The sequence below is a fragment of the Dreissena polymorpha genome, chromosome 4 (genome assembly GCF_020536995.1).
Source record: "Dreissena polymorpha isolate Duluth1 chromosome 4, UMN_Dpol_1.0, whole genome shotgun sequence".
NCBI lineage: Eukaryota > Metazoa > Mollusca > Bivalvia > Myida > Dreissenidae > Dreissena > Dreissena polymorpha.
The window spans coordinates 7,939,582-7,957,864 of NC_068358.1; the positions used below are offsets into that span (position 1 = coordinate 7,939,582).

General features: G+C 34.1%; 2 protein-coding genes across 2 annotated transcripts; both read right to left on the reverse strand.

The window, feature by feature from the left end:
* Positions 1-266: 266 nt before the first annotated feature.
* Positions 267-1,310, reverse strand: LOC127877379 (uncharacterized). The gene is made up of 3 exons (XM_052423141.1): positions 1,180-1,310; positions 830-1,037; positions 267-440 (listed from the first exon to the last, which is right to left on the reverse strand). Exons 1-3 carry the CDS (start codon positions 1,214-1,216, stop codon positions 278-280), a joined length of 408 nt encoding a protein of 135 aa, XP_052279101.1. The 5' UTR covers positions 1,217-1,310; the 3' UTR covers positions 267-277.
* A 14,741-nt stretch (positions 1,311-16,051) lies between these two features.
* LOC127877058 (uncharacterized) lies at positions 16,052-18,048 on the reverse strand. The gene has a single exon (XM_052422658.1). It carries the CDS (start codon positions 17,904-17,906, stop codon positions 16,248-16,250), a length of 1,659 nt encoding a protein of 552 aa, XP_052278618.1. The 5' UTR covers positions 17,907-18,048; the 3' UTR covers positions 16,052-16,247.
* Between the last annotated feature and the right edge of the window lie 235 nt (positions 18,049-18,283).

Consider the following 18,283-nt stretch of genomic DNA (forward strand, 5'->3'; position numbering starts at 1 on the left):
CGTATTTTCGGGTTAAAACATAATGAAACACAAGGGGTTCAATTTAATTTTACAATGTATACCTTCACTTTTACTTTCAGTTTACATTTTACAAACAATACATTAAAAAAACTACACGATTTACAACAATATTCATACATGCATTTTGTTCTGTAATTCGTTAATTAATCTTATTATCTTTGACTGAGAATTTACCAGTATCACAACTGTTTTGATATTAACTCTTTCGAATATATTTCAAAATCGAATTATTTTGTTTCTAATCTCCTTTGCAACATCAATAGTTTGGACCACAGTGATTAGGGCCCCAGGTACACGCGCCAACACCATAACCATAAGTTATGAGACTGGCCCTTCCTGCAACAGGTTGCGAGTTTACTGGGTTAGGCAGGAGTTGTTTGTGATCTTTTATTATGAAAACTCCATCGAAACAGCCAGCTCTGCAATAGAAAATCCTTGAGTAAGAAACAGCTTAAAGAATCTAAGCATTATATTTTATTTAAATCTTAACAACCGTAATAATACGCTATAATATATGTTAAAAATATATTAAAATTTGCAATAATTTTAAATCACAACATTAAACAAGGCGCAGTTTCCATGCACGATGTAAATTAAACAATCTTTAATTCATAAATGGTTTCCAAGTAATTTCGAAACTAATACATTCTAGACGGAGTTAAAAAACGGGCATGAATTGCGACTTGCACAATAAAAACACGGAGAGATGTCCACGCGCTAACCAGCTGTCTACAATCAGTGCATCACGCAACTAGCTAGTAACTTATATTTGTGATACAGCAATAATAAGTAATAAAGGAGTACGTACTTAGTCACTTGAATTCCCATGGCACTAAGAATGTCGGTCTTTGCCGCCGCACACATGTTGTTGCATGTTGGAGCTATGCCAAAACAATCCCGCCTAATACTAAACACCCAGCCTTCACCTTTTGCAGCGCAATAGTTCTGTGCCATCTCGTCAAAGTAGTTGTAGCTTAACCCAAACATGTCAATAGCATTGGCAATGTTCAAACAGACTGAAAATAATAGTTTGATGTTCCGTCTTAACTGCATTTCGCATGTAAAACAGAATTAATGCATAACATATTTTTTTCTGACTTTAGTGTACTAATAACTAGTAACAAGTTATATAATATTTTAATAAATCATTTAACTCACCTGGAAGGGCAGCAGAAATATACCAATATGTCGTCATCTTTTACAGCTTCTTAGAACGTGAATAACAAAATATAAATGCACTGCTTTTGAGTGCAAACAAATCCGGAGCTAAAATCCTACATCAAGCGACGCATGACAAAACAGCAACTGAAAATGTAGACATGCAACTCATACATATGAATACAATGGCTATAATTGCCATAAAACGAAATTGTGTAAGTTTAGCACGCGCATCTAAGTGGTACTTGGCCTTTACCACTGAATAACAAGATGTTCTAAAAACGAGATGCCTGAATCTAAAAATGCGCACAGATTAATCCGTGAACATACGAAACTACGAATAAAAGCACAATGGCTACTTCAGTGTTTTTAAAATCTCCGGCAGTTTTGAAAATATCATATGATGAATTTTCGTATCTTGTTCCCGACAAAGAATATAAAGTCCGCTTTAATGAATGTTACAATAACTGTTTTACGTCAGCACAATCGTCTATTCTTCCGCTTTGATTATGCAATATATATTTCGTGTCAGTCACGTAAAAAGCAGACCACAAAGATAAAATTGAAGTTGAATAGCTTTACAATTTATGAAGTACATGTAAACTAAAATTCACACTTTATGAATTTAAACAACGAAAGGGGCATTGTTATGAAATACAATTTTTAAATATTAATACAAGTATTATGTTTAATAAGGTACCTTTGTCAGCAATGTTTGCATATAAACTACCTACATAGAACAAATACAGCACGATACCTCCCTTCAGACTTAATAAATATCGTAGAAACCATTTTTTATTAAAAAAACAGTTACCTTGATTCAACTGGCCCTTAATGCAATAAAAACCTAAGTTTCATCTTTACTTAATCTGCGTACATACACAATTAAGGCAACACACCTAAAGTGAAACTAAAGTTATTGAGTGAAAACTGATTTTCTATTTTTAGTGACCTTGATTGCACTGGCCCCAAATACAATTCTTACATGCGCTTGCATATAAGCTACACACACTTAACATTTCTAGAAAAACAACTATATCCAAACCAAAATTATGCAAAGGAAAGTATTTCTCTAATTTAAGTTACAATAACCTTGACCCAACTGGCCCGCTAATCCTTAAGCTCACTAGATAGAAATGTTAATTACATACACACAAAAGTTAGGCACATTATCTCCATCCGTTCTGACGTAAGTGAACTTTTTATATTTGTTCAGCAACAGTGCGATTTACCCAAATGTCACCAAATGCACAACCGTGCAAGGTATATGTATCTTCTTGAGATTTTTCATGCAAACATTTGCCTGAATTTTCTTAATTCAGAAAGCGCTTAATTCTAATTTATTATTGGTCTCTTGTAAGGGCCTTTGTTTGTGACCTCATATTATGATCACCACAAGAAACATATAAAGTTTCAATGAAATATCTGTATTAGTTTCAGCGATATATATTTGTTGCACGCAAACCTTTACCTTATTTCATACTGCAAGCAATTCTTAACCATATGTATATGAGAACGAATAGGGCATAATCCTGCTAAAAAGCTGGTCACAATAAAAGGTCTCGGTCGGATAATATTCATCTAGACACTTACCACATAGGGAAAGCATTTTTGTGTTCAATATCTGTAGAATATATAAAGATATTGGTTAGTTCCACCCAAACTTTAACTACAATTTGCAAATTACAAAAATGTGGATTTCGGTTATAAATTAAAGGTCAGTGACCTCACACATTGTCCACAAACACATATGTGAAGTTTCAAGTAAATACCTTTAGTAGAAGTGAGATGTTGCAACTCACCTTAACCTCAATTCGTAAATTATGTATACTTTTCCTTAATTGCAGGTAAGGACAATGGGACTTGTAAGTGAACTCACAAAATACCCCAAAACGCATGTGTAAAGTTTCAATTGAAAAGCTGAAATAGAAACAATTGATATGGACATAATTTTCAAAGTACAAGTATTGCATAATTCTGCTAAATTGCAACTCGGAGTTATGAAATTAGGTTAGGGACCTCACATAATGACCCATATTGCATGACTTAATCGTAAATTGAATACCATTAGTAAACAAAAGTTACACAGATGAGTAGCACGTCTTTCTTATGCAATTTTATTTGTAAAAATAGTGGGATCATTCTGCTAAATTTCAGGTAAGAGTCATGGAATTCTGTCAGTGACTACACACAATGACCCGGAACACATGACTGAAGTTTTTTATTGAAACCTGTAGCAGAAGCATTCATATAAAGATATGCATGTTTACCTTTAACAATTTTTAAATACAAAAAAATACATTTCTAGCTGAATTGCAGGTCGGCTTAATGGAAAATAGTCAGTGGCATCACTCTATTAGCCCGAACAAATGTAGGAAGGTTCAATTGAGTACCGTTAGTACAAATGGTTGTATGGATATGGTGCATGTTTACAATAACCCATAGTTTCGTACACAAATTACTAACATGGACATTGTTTCCCTTAATTGCAGGTCGATATTATGGAATAATGTCAGTGACAATCACACCTTGATCCGAACACATAAGGGAAGATTCAATTGAGTACCAGTAGTAGAAATTGTGATAGGGAGAATTTCCAAGCCGTTGCTTAACCAGACCATTACGCCGATGTTGACGCAGCCATTTTGACTCGTACTCAAGATCGGATTATTAGGTCTAAAGTCAAGCAAACACATAATTACCTAGTTGGTATTACCTTCAAACAAACAACTAGCTTAGGGGGGGGGGGGGGGGTTATAAAAAGACTCAACATTTGTGTTGTCTTGGATGATCTAGCAATTCTGTTCCAAATCCGACAATGAAATTCTTCAGAATGGTCGTCAATTATAAAACGATGGTGTAAGAAGAAATAACACTGTTGTGGCATTTTTGTATAGCGTGTAACCTTAGATCAAATTACATTCTTTCAAGTACGGTCACCTTTCCTCCAAAAAGTCTAGGTGTAAGATGGCCAACAATTTACAGAACATTGGCTGTGCAACTTATTGTCAAGAGGAGAATATAAAGCATAATCTTTCTCCTTTAAAAAAAGTTAAGTAAAAGAAATACATACATGGACATCTTTGACATTTCAGCACATTCTTGCCCCATGTTTTCATACCACGTTTTAATTGACGTCAATTTGGGTTAGCGCATTAAGAAAGATTTTCAAAGCTTCAACGTTTGCAAGATTTGTAATTATAATTTTCTCCTCGCTTTCGAAGACATAAAGCTGTTGCCTTGAAAAATAATGGCGCCAGGGAAAAAGAAGTGCACGCTATTGAAATTAAAGTTGCATATCACGTGGTATGATAATGATAATAATTTTCACGTTATGTGTGTAAGACAGCATTGTAACAGTCACCCTTATACAACTTTTTTTTGAAGTTCGCAACAACTTTTAAATTCTTTAACAATATCGTTCAGGATTCATAAAAAATGTTGATATTTTAACCTGAAATGTGACATTTACCTCAGAAAGATGAGCAAGCGTTACACCACAATATCTTATTATGGAGAAGTGATCTGACTATGATCTGCTGTAATACTCAAAATCTTAATGGCAATTAGAATGTCATTAAACCTTGATCGTTATAAACTGCTTTATATAATCTATTTAATACGTTTAACATTACAGGGGCTAGTAGCCAGTAGTCTAACTGTTTTACAGAGACTTCTATAGGAGTTTTATATTCTAAATCGATAAAACTAATACTGTGTGCATATGGCGTTCATATTAACATTCTGCCTTTCGACTGTCTGTCAATGTAGTTAAGTGTGTGGATTTAAATGTGTTCCATATATGGCTGTTATCTCTTCTAATGAAACAACATTATATATTTGTCATTAACCTTTTCCCCATAGTAATCATGTCGTCCCACCACAAGAGTGTGTTCGGGCTTGTATGTCTGCCTTCTGTTTTCTGGCTTTATCTCCGATCTATATCTTTTTATTTCATGCACATATTTAGGGATAAAATGTTCATATTACTATATTCCATGATCATATGCCAGATATCTTAGAATATCTGTGCTTGTCTGGCAAAGGTTTATGTAACAACTGACTTGTATGAATTGTTGACATTATTGAGACTGGATTTAGAAGTGATTGATGTCTTCAAATTAGAGTATTTCTGTAAACGGTAGTGAGTAGCTTGGTGGACGATGATGAAAAGAAGAGTAGCGCCATGTCCACAAATGTATTACACCAAAGGTCTTTGCATGCTTGCAAATTGGCCTTGCTTATTTTAGGGTCCTGGTGTTCCGCATAGGTGAGACCAGTACTTGGTAATAGGTTCATGTGAAAGAAAAGCTTGATTGAATGTGATGTCCTGTTCCTTATCAAAGAAAGCCGAGGAGTTTGTGTTCAGGATATGCACGGTCGGTTGAGAGACGAAGCATGGCTGTCTTAATGGGAGTGGCGGATGTAGTTGAAGATTGATGGACGCAACTTATTGCAGACAATCCGTATGATGTGTATGGGTTTTGAGGTTGTTGTGAAAGGAACCGTGTTTGCTGCTGCGGTAGCTCGCCGGCATTGTGGTTTACAGGGGATGGGCAGCCCGTCGAATGTTTTGAAAGCCTGCTCTTTAGTAGCCATTGCTGTTGTTGATTTTGTAGCTTGCTTGCCAACATAATCAGGCTGTCGATGTTGCCGTCCTGCTTTGTTTTTTTACTCGTTTCATCTGGAACACATAATGCACCTAAAGAAAATAGATGTTAGCCTAAATTGATAACTTAACAATAATAAAAATGTGTCCGGTACGGGAATTTCGATGGAGCGTTACTTTGATTGTTTTCTTTCACTGCAATACTTGCGCCATCTAGTAATAAAACAGTCTTTAACTATAGATGACAACTTTTAATTGATCAAGATATCAGTATCAGTATATCTCTTGAAGGTGCTTCCAAAAATACATTAGTCTCCCTGAAAAGAACAACATACATATGAAATAAACTGTAGAAGTTAAAAAATAAATAAATAATTGTCATGCGTAATATATAAGATAGCTCAATAGGATTTAGATACGAATACATGACTTTCCAGAATTTTTTTTATTGATCCTATGGTCTACTTGTTTAAATAATGCTGTATTATCTCTTTATGCTTATTCAATAACTGTCGTTACGGTCTAATATGTTTACACACTCCTGCTAAAAAGCACACAACCAGAAGTTCAATAACACTTTTTGTAATTTTGTTACAATTATATTCACATGACACCTTGCACAAACAATCCTTGCGATTTTGTGTATTAAACAAGTGCATTAGTTGGCAGTAACAATTCACTGAAATTTCAACATTTTGTAACAAACAGTTTTATAGTAACTCACAAGAAAAGGTTTGCCGCAACAGAAATAATTTCCTGCCCGTGCGTGGGTGGCTTTGTGTTTGGAGATTCCCGACTGTGTTTTGACCTCTCTAACACACTGTTCCCAAACAAATGGTATTCTACAAGTTAACAAAATATGAATATAAATTATCGACAATCATGATACTTTTGAGTAGCTCCTCTATGAAGAATTACAATGTCCGCCCTAATTTTTAAACCTTTGACAATATTTAAATGAACGTTTTTGTTGATTGCATAAAAAATATACCACATATAGCATTTCACTTCGTGTGTTTTCAAACACGCGGGTGCACTTTTTGGAAAAAATACTTAATTAATTTTGCGCAAACTTAATACAGGTGTGTATTATGACAATGACCGGGCACTCGTCTTTGTTGTTTGGAAAATGGTTTTGAATTAATGAAGAAATTATCAAAAACGTTACCTGAAGCGATGGTTTGTTGACATCCAATTGTCCCACACATAGCCGAAAAAGTCACGTGGTACAGGCACTTGTTTTTTTAAGGTATATTAATTTGTACAAAAACAAAAGTTGCATCTCGATAAGCTTTGATTTTAAGCATCCAATATCTCTTGCAAAAACATTGTATGCGATAACTTTAGAAGTATTACAAATTAACATAGCAGCAGCAAATTCAAGAGCAAACGATTGGTCGACAGAAGAATGCAACTCCTACAGCGTTCGACAATGTACCATTATATAGTTGTCTTTCTTTTTTAATTAAAAAACTAATAAATGAGAATCATTGTGTTTCTTGTAAGTACTTATTGAAATCGTGGTCCAGGCTCTTCTCAAAATGGCTCCTATTAAGCAAACATTTAATCATTTTCTATATTATTGAATCAATTAAGAATTCCATTTCTAATATAAATTCAGTTATGTCATATGTTTGGTTTTTTAAGAAATTTTTTTTATCTAAGTATCAATACTCTTGAGATGGTCCATTTCAAAACAGATTTTTTTGTATTTACCAATTCACAATACTGTTTTTAAATACTTTTTAGACGTGACGTCAATGACACGTGGTCACCGTTTATAGATGGTCGCTTAGCGACCGTCTAAGGTGGTTAGTCTAAAATTCAGGTCGATACGCCTTAGCTACTAGGAGCCCAATACCCGCTAACTACGCGTGTCTGCGCGAGAAAGAGTTGTATAATTTATGCAAGAGGTTTGAGTTCTCCAATTATATTCATTCACAAATGGGAACATGATATTAATATCGTGTTAAATGCGATAGTTTCGAACGGCGCTTTTATAGAAAAGAATCAATAAACAATGATCGTATTGTAGGTGTCGCGGAGGAGATTGTTTCTGAATGAATAAAATAGTCTTCTATCTGCAGCGTCCTCATGACGTAGTATTTTGCTCAGTCCATTCATTATATGAGGCTATTAATAGATGCGCCTGTCGATAAACAAAGGAAAGTCCACGGGCGATAACAACGCAAAAGGTTACGCTCTCACATACACCTCAACGACGTAGTACAGGTCGTAAATTGAGGCTATTAATAGATTCGGGAAAAAGTTAACGCTTATTTATGTTCTCAATTTATAAAACGTTGAACATTAGTTCAACAATAACTTATACATAACAGCGATACGATAGACAAAAACAAAACAAATGTTTCATAATCGCTAAACCCGAATATAACAAACAATTTATAATAATAATACAAATGACCTGTTTCGTAACCTCGTTCATGCTACTACAGCGGGTATTTCTGGGAAACGTTCTTTGGTCCTCAACAGCCAGCGGCGATCTTTTGTATTTACGGGTACTAGCAACGCAATAGTAGAAGGTTAGTAGAAGGTTTAGCTTGTTTATATTGACAGTTCTCAATACATAGACAGTTGGATATGAGTTCATCAATTACTACAGGCATACTATAGACAACCTCGAAAATGCTTTATAATCGCTAAAACCGAAAACAGCTAAATATATTATATTAAATATATTTATAACAATAAATATCTTTTTAAAATGTAGTCGGCGTATACGCTGACTTTAAAATAAAGTTTGCAATTTACTTTTCTAAATAAATAAATACAATTAAACAAAAGTTAAACTATTGTGTTGTGTTTTTCACTTGTAAATTGCATATTCACCGCATGAAATGTGTGTTAGCATTTTCAAACCACACATTAGTGTGAGTAGATAAAAAATATACTACGGGAGAGTACTTTATATGTGTCCTCATATGTCTTGTTATGAGTATCTTTCTTCACTATCGAAATATATCATATGTTGATATTTGATTTAAACGCAGTTTTCTTTCGACACATTTAAATCACACGTCGATTGCGCCGTCATGCGAAAATGGGTCTTATGCGTTTCGGCAAGCGTGTGTTAAACCTAACATGTGCTTTTGCGCAGTCAGGCCATAGGCGATGCTGTTCGCTATAAAATCACTCAATATGTTATGTTTCTCCTTACCAGAAGGAGAGATAGCTGAGTGGGCTATTTATATGATGGGCGCATATGGAATAAGACCCATTTTCGCATGACGAGTGTCATAACGTGCGTTTAAAATACAAACGAACCATGATATAATTTTGTAAATGTAACATCATCAGCGAAACAAAAAGAGCACGATGCAGACTATTTATACACATGTTTATAAACATTCGATGTCACACAATAAACAAACACAGTTATTTCCGTATACAAATATACACAATTTATATACGAAAATGCATACGTATGTATATATTGAGTTGACATGAATTGATATTGATATTAGTGTGTGTGTGTGTGTGTTTGCGAACGTGCTTGCTTGCGTGTTTGTTGGTACGTTCGTGCACTTGCTTAAATTGCATTTACATACATTGTAATTGTTACATTTTGTTCATGTGTATCTTGTCATCATAGTACGTTTATTTTATATGCGTTATCTTGAGTGAGGGAAATATTTTTTTTTACAAAATATGGTATACAGATATGTTTTATTATTATATATATTTTATAACATTCAGTGAAGTGAAGTCAGTATCATGACATCTTAAACTGAGCAAGAGCTTCCATGGTTGCAGTCAAAACAGCAGTCTCAAACTGAGTTTATGTTGTCGGAGTAAGAAAACTATATCCATAAGTTTAATAAACCCACCTTAAGTTTATACAAGTTATGTCAGTAAGCAGATGTTATTTTTTCAATTACTTTTGTGATTAAGCGGCCACAAATTAATTCGATCACTATTTAACCTGAATTAACATGCATATATTTAATTTTGGCTTTTAATCACATACCGATTTTACAAAACCTAGCTTAAGTACATTTTGAGTAGTTAAAGGATCGAGTTTAACTTTTACATACTTCGGTTACCATTTCAAAGTCCATGATAAGCCTTCTTGAATGAAACATATCTTACATACATTAAGTCCGTTTTTTCAGAGCGCAGCTAATATATATATATATATATATATATATATATATATATATATATATATAATAACATAATACATAAAATGCCTGTATATAATAATCTAATATATAATATATAAACTTGGATACTTTTCCAAGACTTATATTGCTGTCAATCTGTCTACCCGTTTCTTTTTCTTTTATATACCATCGTATGTGATTGTCTAACTGTCAACTACCCCGATTACCTGCAAATGCAAACATCCAGCCAACCTCCTTTATCGTTCACCTGTTTATGTTTTGTGCATCGCTGTTGGTTACTTTGTTTCGTCTGAGTGTCTGTCTTTTGGTACGCCAGTCTGATTGTAAAACACGTGGTAACAGGACATTGGAACGGAAATATATTTATGTAATTTCGTGTGTTTATTGCATTCACTCCATTTTAACATATGCAATTAAAACTCGAATTTGTTTAAAAGTATAAGCATATAACATCGCTAGTATGATCACATTTTAAAATGTATCAATCTGGATTGTCTTATCACGTAGATAACAAATGCCTATCCTATTGTAGTACATGGATAAATATCTGATCATCAAAAAATAAAAAATAAATCACATGCTTACTAGAACTCAATGGAGATACATTAATGCACGAACTCACTTGCAAGAAAAAGTTAAAAAAATAATAGTCTATTTCCGTGTCAATGTGTTTTTCCAAGTGTTTAATACTTGTTGTTTCAACTCAAAATTGGTAGAGAGCAGTAAACAAATTCCTCAAGCAAGGTCATGTTTGTGTGGTGCAATGTGATCAAAGAAAGTGATTTAATTATGTATCAATTTATCATGTTTTTGATAATTGACCATGTTCAACCAATATTATAAGGCAGAATTCATATCAACACTTTATGTATATTAACTTGGCTGATTCTCATCTTGAAGACCCTGTTGATGACAGACCATTCGACAGTGAATGTTTCGACATTTGAAGATCAACCAATATAATAATCTATTCTTACTGTATACGTTTAAATAAATGTTATGCATTTGAATATTGTAACTGATTTACATGCCTATATTCGCCAATCCATTGCGAAAAGATTGTGCCCTGAATGCGTTTCATTTTAGCCATAGGATTTTTTTTATCGGTATTCAATTGCATCTTCAGTAGTACAGGTCTTATGTCCCTGTTTACTAATTATATGAATTTTTAGAGTTCGCTTTTTTCAATCTGGATTCCTTTACTTACTATAAAGAAAATCTTGTACGCTGTGAGTTTGATGTGTGACGAATAAGTGATGTTCTTTTTGAATATATATTATATCTTCATGGTTTTAACTTTTAAAGGAGTATTGTTCAATATAATTTGAGGAGTTTTGGTATCGGCGCATTTCTATGTGTTTCCTTTAATTGCAATACCAGCTGCTATATTGTTTTTATTGTCTGCTTTTATGGAAAATATGTGTTAATTAACGATTTAATTATCTAACTTTGGAAAATATTTTTTAACTAACGATTTAATTGTTAAATCACTTGTTACACTTAGCTTATTCGTATTATTTGCTTTTTATTTGTTTTGATTTTGAACACTCTGATTTTATTGCTGGTAAAATGTATATGCTGGTTTTTGGTTGGTTGCCCCTGACTTATTGAGGTGACATTAATGCTGTCATTGGTTACATTTGAATACTGTTGGCCTGTCCCCACCTTTGGCTCCCATGTTTTAGGGTTGTTGGTGTTGCGTATTTGTTTCGTTCAAACCTTCTTGCAGTGTCTTTTCCTCTCAAGTAGAGATTGCAGTATGGTGTGAAAGTTTTAATATCTCTGCTGCATATAACTTCATATTGTTTTGTTGAAAAAAAAGATTATTCAAGTCATTATTTATTTAAACTATCATCAAAGGTCCTGTTTTATGCAAACTGATTGGGCGTATTTTATTGTTTAGGCCCAATACTTAATATGTTATTTTTTAATTAATTAGATTGTAGAAGCTATCATTCCATTACATAAAAGGGGGAAAGATAATGCCAATAATTTAAATGGTATTAATATATCTAGTGCACTGTTTAATTAATTAAAAAAATACATATTTAGTATTAGGCCTAAATGTCTGAATGGCATTTTGTAAAACCATTCAATATCTCCTACTAAAAACCCTAAAATGTATTATTTTACATTTACATGAAGAGATTACAGACAAGGCAGCTAAGAAATCATAATTAACATATGCACGTACTGCATAATACACTAGGTGCGAACACCATGTTTACATATTCGTTTCGCACAAATGATTTACAACCGTCTGATTTACATCGGGTAAGCATGGATTACGCAAATAAATTAATTATAATTCTTAATTATCTTTCTAATACATTAAATAAGAGTTTACACAAGTTAATTACATTGATAAGTGAAATGTTAAAAGAGTAATTGTGCGGTCAGTGGGAACACAAATGGCAAATAGTGGGTTGGAAGAGTTGCTTGAGTCAACAGTTGCTGGAATCTCCAAACTCCTAAATTGGAAGAAATATCCAGAGAATGTACGGGCATTACAAATAGTGACAGAGGAAATGTTGCGCAAGGTATTCACTAAACATAATTTTCAGCCATTTGATGATCTAGAAATGTATCTTAACAACATAGCATCTGCAAGTCGTACGACTTAATTGTGGGTTGATTGTTTGATTAAAGCAGTTTTCCTTATGATGATGTATGTTAAAACAGATAGAGAAGGTGATTGGTATCAGTTAAGCTCATGGTACCATACTTCTTGCCGCTTAACACCAAAACTACTCGAGATATGGCCTCTTTTATTTAAGGTAAGTGGAGGAAGCGCACAAGAAAAGTTTAAAAAAGGGTGAGCATGTTATGAGACATGTTCCGGGGGTATGGAATGCCAAATGGAGTGACATGCTCAAAGAAGCAAATGAGCTATAGTCGTGACAAGAAGGGAATTATAGGATCAACACTTAAACCTGAAACTCTTAAAGTTTGGAGCTGAGTCTGCATATTTTCAGCGAGATAGAAGATCTGAGAGCAATGAATATTGTCAATTAAATGGACACTGAAAAACAACAGAAAGAAGAACAGCGGATGAGGATTAATTTAGATGCTAGGGATAAATCAAGTATTGAGAGAAAATTTACAGAATGTATTGATCCGTGGAATCCATGCAAGCATCCACCCAGTCTAGTGAATATTGTGACCGGAACAATATCCCCAACGTCTGCTTATGTTGACCAAACACAATATATTGGTAAAATCAAAACGATCGGATTTGAAAACTCATGGTCGCACATTGTGTATGGGTCAATATCTTAAAAAAGGTTAAAACCCAGGTTGTGTCTAGAAAGCACATTAGGTCTGTGAACACCAACGTGTATGACACCAATCTGATATATTCAAGAGTAACTGGCCTACAACCTAGTTCTAGGGAAATTGATATATACCATACACAGGGCCATGCATTGGCTCCAGTACCTACTGCTATGTTTAATGAAACAAAGGAACTCAGAATAAAAATTTTGAAAATAGGTGCCGAAGAATCAATTAAAAGTAGAAGTGACTGAGATACACATTGAAAGCCAGCGCACATGTTCAGTTATAGATGGATCTGCTCTCCTGTATGCCATTCATTGACCCTTAGACGGAAAGATACATGACTATATTGATAACTTTAAGTCTTTTATAAGACACAATCTGAATAAATATGATGTCTACATAATGTTTGACGATACATGGAGCTCAGCACTGAGAGTGTGGCAAGGTCAGGTGGACAATCAAACGTTTCAAGGGTGTAAAACTAACAGGTGACATGTCTTTATCACCACATACTGTTATAATAGATGTAACTGAGAAAAAAACAACAGCTGATCTCTCTGATTTGTTAAGCTTTATCCACGGATAAAGAATTTCACCTTTTGTGCACTCAATCACACAAGTTGGTCGTTACAGGATATCATGAAAAGTCCACTGCAATATATGAAGGTGTCATAATCAAACGAGCTGATTTACAATGAATCAGAGAAGAAGCTTACATGACAATGATAAGGAAAATGATAGATGCTGTAGAAGCAGAACACACTGGCATTTCTGTGGTAGTTGATGATACGAGTTTGATTTGTTGTTACATTACTATTTTGTCCTGAAACTTTTCTTATTGGCCATCATGGACTCATCAGTGAGGGAAATAGCAATAAAACACATTCCAAAAACTGCCAAAACCAATATAAATATCGCAACCGACTTGCTAACGCTATCTTAGATGCAACACGGTGGCTGGATATTTTTGTATCGCTAAGGGAAAATTTAAGATGCTGAAGGCAAGCAACTCCATTAGACTGTTAAGCGATATGTAAGCTTGTTTAAAAGAAGTTGTGAAGGAAGCGACCAGATTTGTTTCAGCATGCTATGGAAATCCTGATACGGAGAAGATGTGTATTACAAGACAATTCCTTCAGGTAGGCAACCAGGGTAAGCAATTCGGATAAGGCTACGCTATCGCCAGTAAGCTTGCCGCCAACCATGGAAGCATTCTATGCAAAACCCACAAAGATTCCAGCCGGCATCATTTGGAATCTTCATTATTACTTTGTCTCTAATAAAAAAAAATCTTTAACATTTACTATACAATCCAATGTCGGGTTTAGTGAAAAATGGCCACTTTTCTGCCGGACTAAATTAAAACTTGTGTTGCACTTTAAAAAATATATTTTAATTACCAAAACGAACAAAATATACTATAATTTGAAACTAATTTTGAATTGAATTTATACAAGCTTTTAACGTGCTTCAGATGGTTTTAATGATGTGCTCCGATGACATTTTAATAACTCAATAGTTATTCAATTAAATACATATCCTAGTTTAATTATGTTATCGTTTTAATTGTTTTACCTTTCACATTTAATTGTTGAACGCCTTGCCTTAAAAATCCACCCTTTTAGTTATGGGACTAATAACGGAGGGCAATTGGTCCAACACAGTATGATTGAGGCTTTGATGGCGTACCTTCAACCCACACAAGTTTGAGATCTATATATTTGTAAATGTCATATACTGTCACTGTGGTAAATAGAGCTGAATTATACGTTTTAGCTTTGCAAATTTCATACATAAACATACTTAAATGTATAGGGTTAGATAATTGCCTGAAACATATTAAACGTTTTATTGACATAAGTTATTTACCAAGAACAATGATACACCTGCAAATAAACTTAACATTTGATACAAAAACAAAGTAAGATAATTCAAGTACAATACATTAATCAAGCTTTGCAATATTAAGCAAACAGGCACTTCACAAAGAATCCAAATCTTTCATTTTATTATATAATTTGATAAATCCTTGAATTGATGTTCATTGTAAATACATTCGACTCCCAGTGCCAAACGATTCCACGTTTGCATGTTCTTGTATGAATCATATTCAAATGTGCATTCAAAGCTAAAAATTCTGCTCTAACAACTATTTACGTACTAAATATAAATTACATTTTAAGAAAAGATGTGTTAATTGTTATATAAACATACGTTTTAACGTTTTACACTTTTTAATAGCTTTTAATATGCATATTAATAATTAAATACGCAGTTCAGTCAGGAGTATAAATTAAAAAGGATGAAATCAGTTAAAAGAAGATTTGATATTTATCACACAAAACAAAAAGAGACATTTACACAGGAAATTACATAATACTTCAGAACAGAAGCATGGTGTTTAATAATATTTTCAATGGTATCTATAAATTGTATATTCACAAATGTCGCCATTATGCGCTTTTTTTGTTCTTTCCGACTAACTTTGTAACTAGTGTGATCTTACGCGCACTTATAAAAATAACATGCCAAATTTTACACAAATTAATTAATGAATTACCAAAGAAAATTTTTACAACAGCTGTGAAAACAATTCATTATCTCAACACGTGTGCATATATCGAGGACAACATACAATTGGAGGACGGTAATATGCTACTTATCGTTTTTATAACGAATCTTATTTTATGAAATACAAATACAACGTTGATATACATAGATCTTTATACATGAAATACATATAAAACTATTCGACGATGCGTTGTTTTATTGTAAATCCATGTTCTTAATATATAACTTAAAAATGACAATAATAATTTTTAATCTATGGTATTATTACTGTAGTTATTGTATTACTTCTAATTGAAAACGTTGATTGGGAACTCATTTAATTAAGTCGTTGTGGCAAATCTTCTGGTTGATTCAGTTAAATAGATCTAATAAATACAGTTTCCCACTTGACTAACACTTAACTCACTAATACCCTTTCAAGTATTTGATAAATATTACATGTCCAAACACTTATGCGAACGTGCTTAGTGATCGTTTAAAAGATCCTTACAATAACAGAAAGATTTAATAACAGTTTCAGAACAGTGCGACTGATTTCCATAAACATTTAATCTGCTGGGTAGTCCGATAACTTGTATCCTGTTTCCATTGGTAGCACTCGAATAATCTAAAAGTCCTTCAAAAGAGGCCTCTCCGGGGATCGTGAAGATCACCATTCTATACCGTCCGTCATTGTACAAATTCTCTTCAGCGGCTTCAGATTTAGTTTGATTATTCCAAGACGATTTCCTACCTTGATCTGCCTGTCGCTTAACATGTTTATCAGAATATTCAAGCGACACGTCAGATATGTTATATAAGTGTAAACCGGCACATTGGCTATTGTTGTGAAGAATATTATTGTTAATGTGATGAACAAGATGCCGGCCTAATTCCAAACAGATACTGGAATTTGTACCCACTGATATGTCCTCATAGCAAGTGCAATACTCTGCAGGAACACCCGCATCTGAACACGTTCTCTCAATTGGTATTGGATTTAATATATTTCGTCGCACTAACGTGTCTTGAACATCCATATATTGCGGAGGAGGGATGTGTTTATACGAAAGAATGTCATACATGGTTTGGTAAATATCATAATGACTTACAAGTCTTGCTGTGTTCTGTAAAAGTATATTTTCGACGTTTATCTTCAACTGCTTTGGTACATGTATAATAAGCGCGGGATTGTTATTCTCCTTTCGCCCGATATGCGTCAAGGCTAAACCGCCCATTCGAAAGCCGTGGTCACCAAGGAAAATTAACATGATGTTTTCCATATTTATTTCTCGTTTCATCCACTGTAGCATTTCAAGTAAAGATTCGTCGATTAACCGGACATGGTTTACATAATCGTGCCCAACGTGGGTCGCCCAGAACAGAGCAAATTTTCGCTTGTCTCTATACACTTTAAGAAATCCTTTAAAATACTCCTTCATCAACACAAACAAATTTTTCTTTCCGTAACAGTCCCCAGAATCTTCCCCTAGAGATGTAAACATCATCGGCTTGAATTTTCGCCGTGCAACTTCAAAAGAGCGGAAATAATATTCAGATGGTTGCTTGTAAAATCCCGGCTTCAAATAGTTGAAAATGGAAATGCCCGGACAGTCTTCAATAAAAGCCGTTGCGGTTCTAGCGGTACAGTCTTCCTTCCAGATTAAAGGTATTGAATCGGCGAAATCTTTGCCTTGCATATAATTGGGAAAGTCGGTATGTGGTCTTCCCGTAAGAAGTGGTATTAAATTTGGAAACGCATTCAACCCTACCTTACGTAGCCCCATGAAATCAAAAGCCTCGAGATCATCGCGAAGATATTGCAGAGTTTTTGGAAGGCTTCTGATAGCATTTGACCTTGAAAGTGAATCAATCCCAATAAGGATGACACTTGGTCTATATTCTGTTTCATCGTCGATGTCGTCTAGCTTGTTTGCGGCCCAATACGGATTGAAGAATGCCATATCATAGACTTTTGCTGCACTTTTCGCCGTATGGTTGAAACATGTTATGCGAAACAGCTGACTCTCGACCAAAAAGGTGTATTTAAATTCTTTTTCACCGCTAAATATCACATTTGAATCGCCGAGACTTGCGTGTGATATTACTATAATAGCATTTCCAATCCGAGACTTTAACGCCATTGACCTTCTCTACACTCGCGTTTATTACGAGCATTCCATTTTCCTGAACATAAAACAAGTCGACGATTTCGGTACATTTAAGCGGTGCCGGTTCACGTAGAAATGGCTTAAGTGAAAGATCCCACGGGTCGAGAGCTTGAATCTTACACGGTATATTTGATTTTTCATTGTGTTTCTTCTCGTTTTGGTTCGTAATTTGTTGAGTCATAAAAACACGAATGGTTGATTGAAAACAGAATATCGCCAATATGGTTAAAACAAACAATATCGCTGTTACATATTTGTATTTATGTACTCCCATGTTTGCCTCAACGCACAAAGCTACAATGACAGTGTAAATCGTGCAACATGTGTGAGTTACGCTCTACTCGATAATG

Coding starts and splice junctions, on each gene's coding strand:
- LOC127877379 (XM_052423141.1), bottom strand. CDS start 1,216: ATGACGACATATTGGTATATTTCTGCTGCCCTTCCAG. Junction 1,038..1,179: donor TATTTCTGCTGCCCTTCCAG/GTGAGTTAAATG, acceptor TATTATTTTCAG/TCTGTTTGAACATTGCCAAT. Junction 441..829: donor ATGGGAATTCAAGTGACTAA/GTACGTACTCCT, acceptor TTTCTATTGCAG/AGCTGGCTGTTTCGATGGAG.
- LOC127877058 (XM_052422658.1), bottom strand. CDS start 17,906: ATGGCGTTAAAGTCTCGGATTGGAAATGCTATTATAGTAATATCACAC.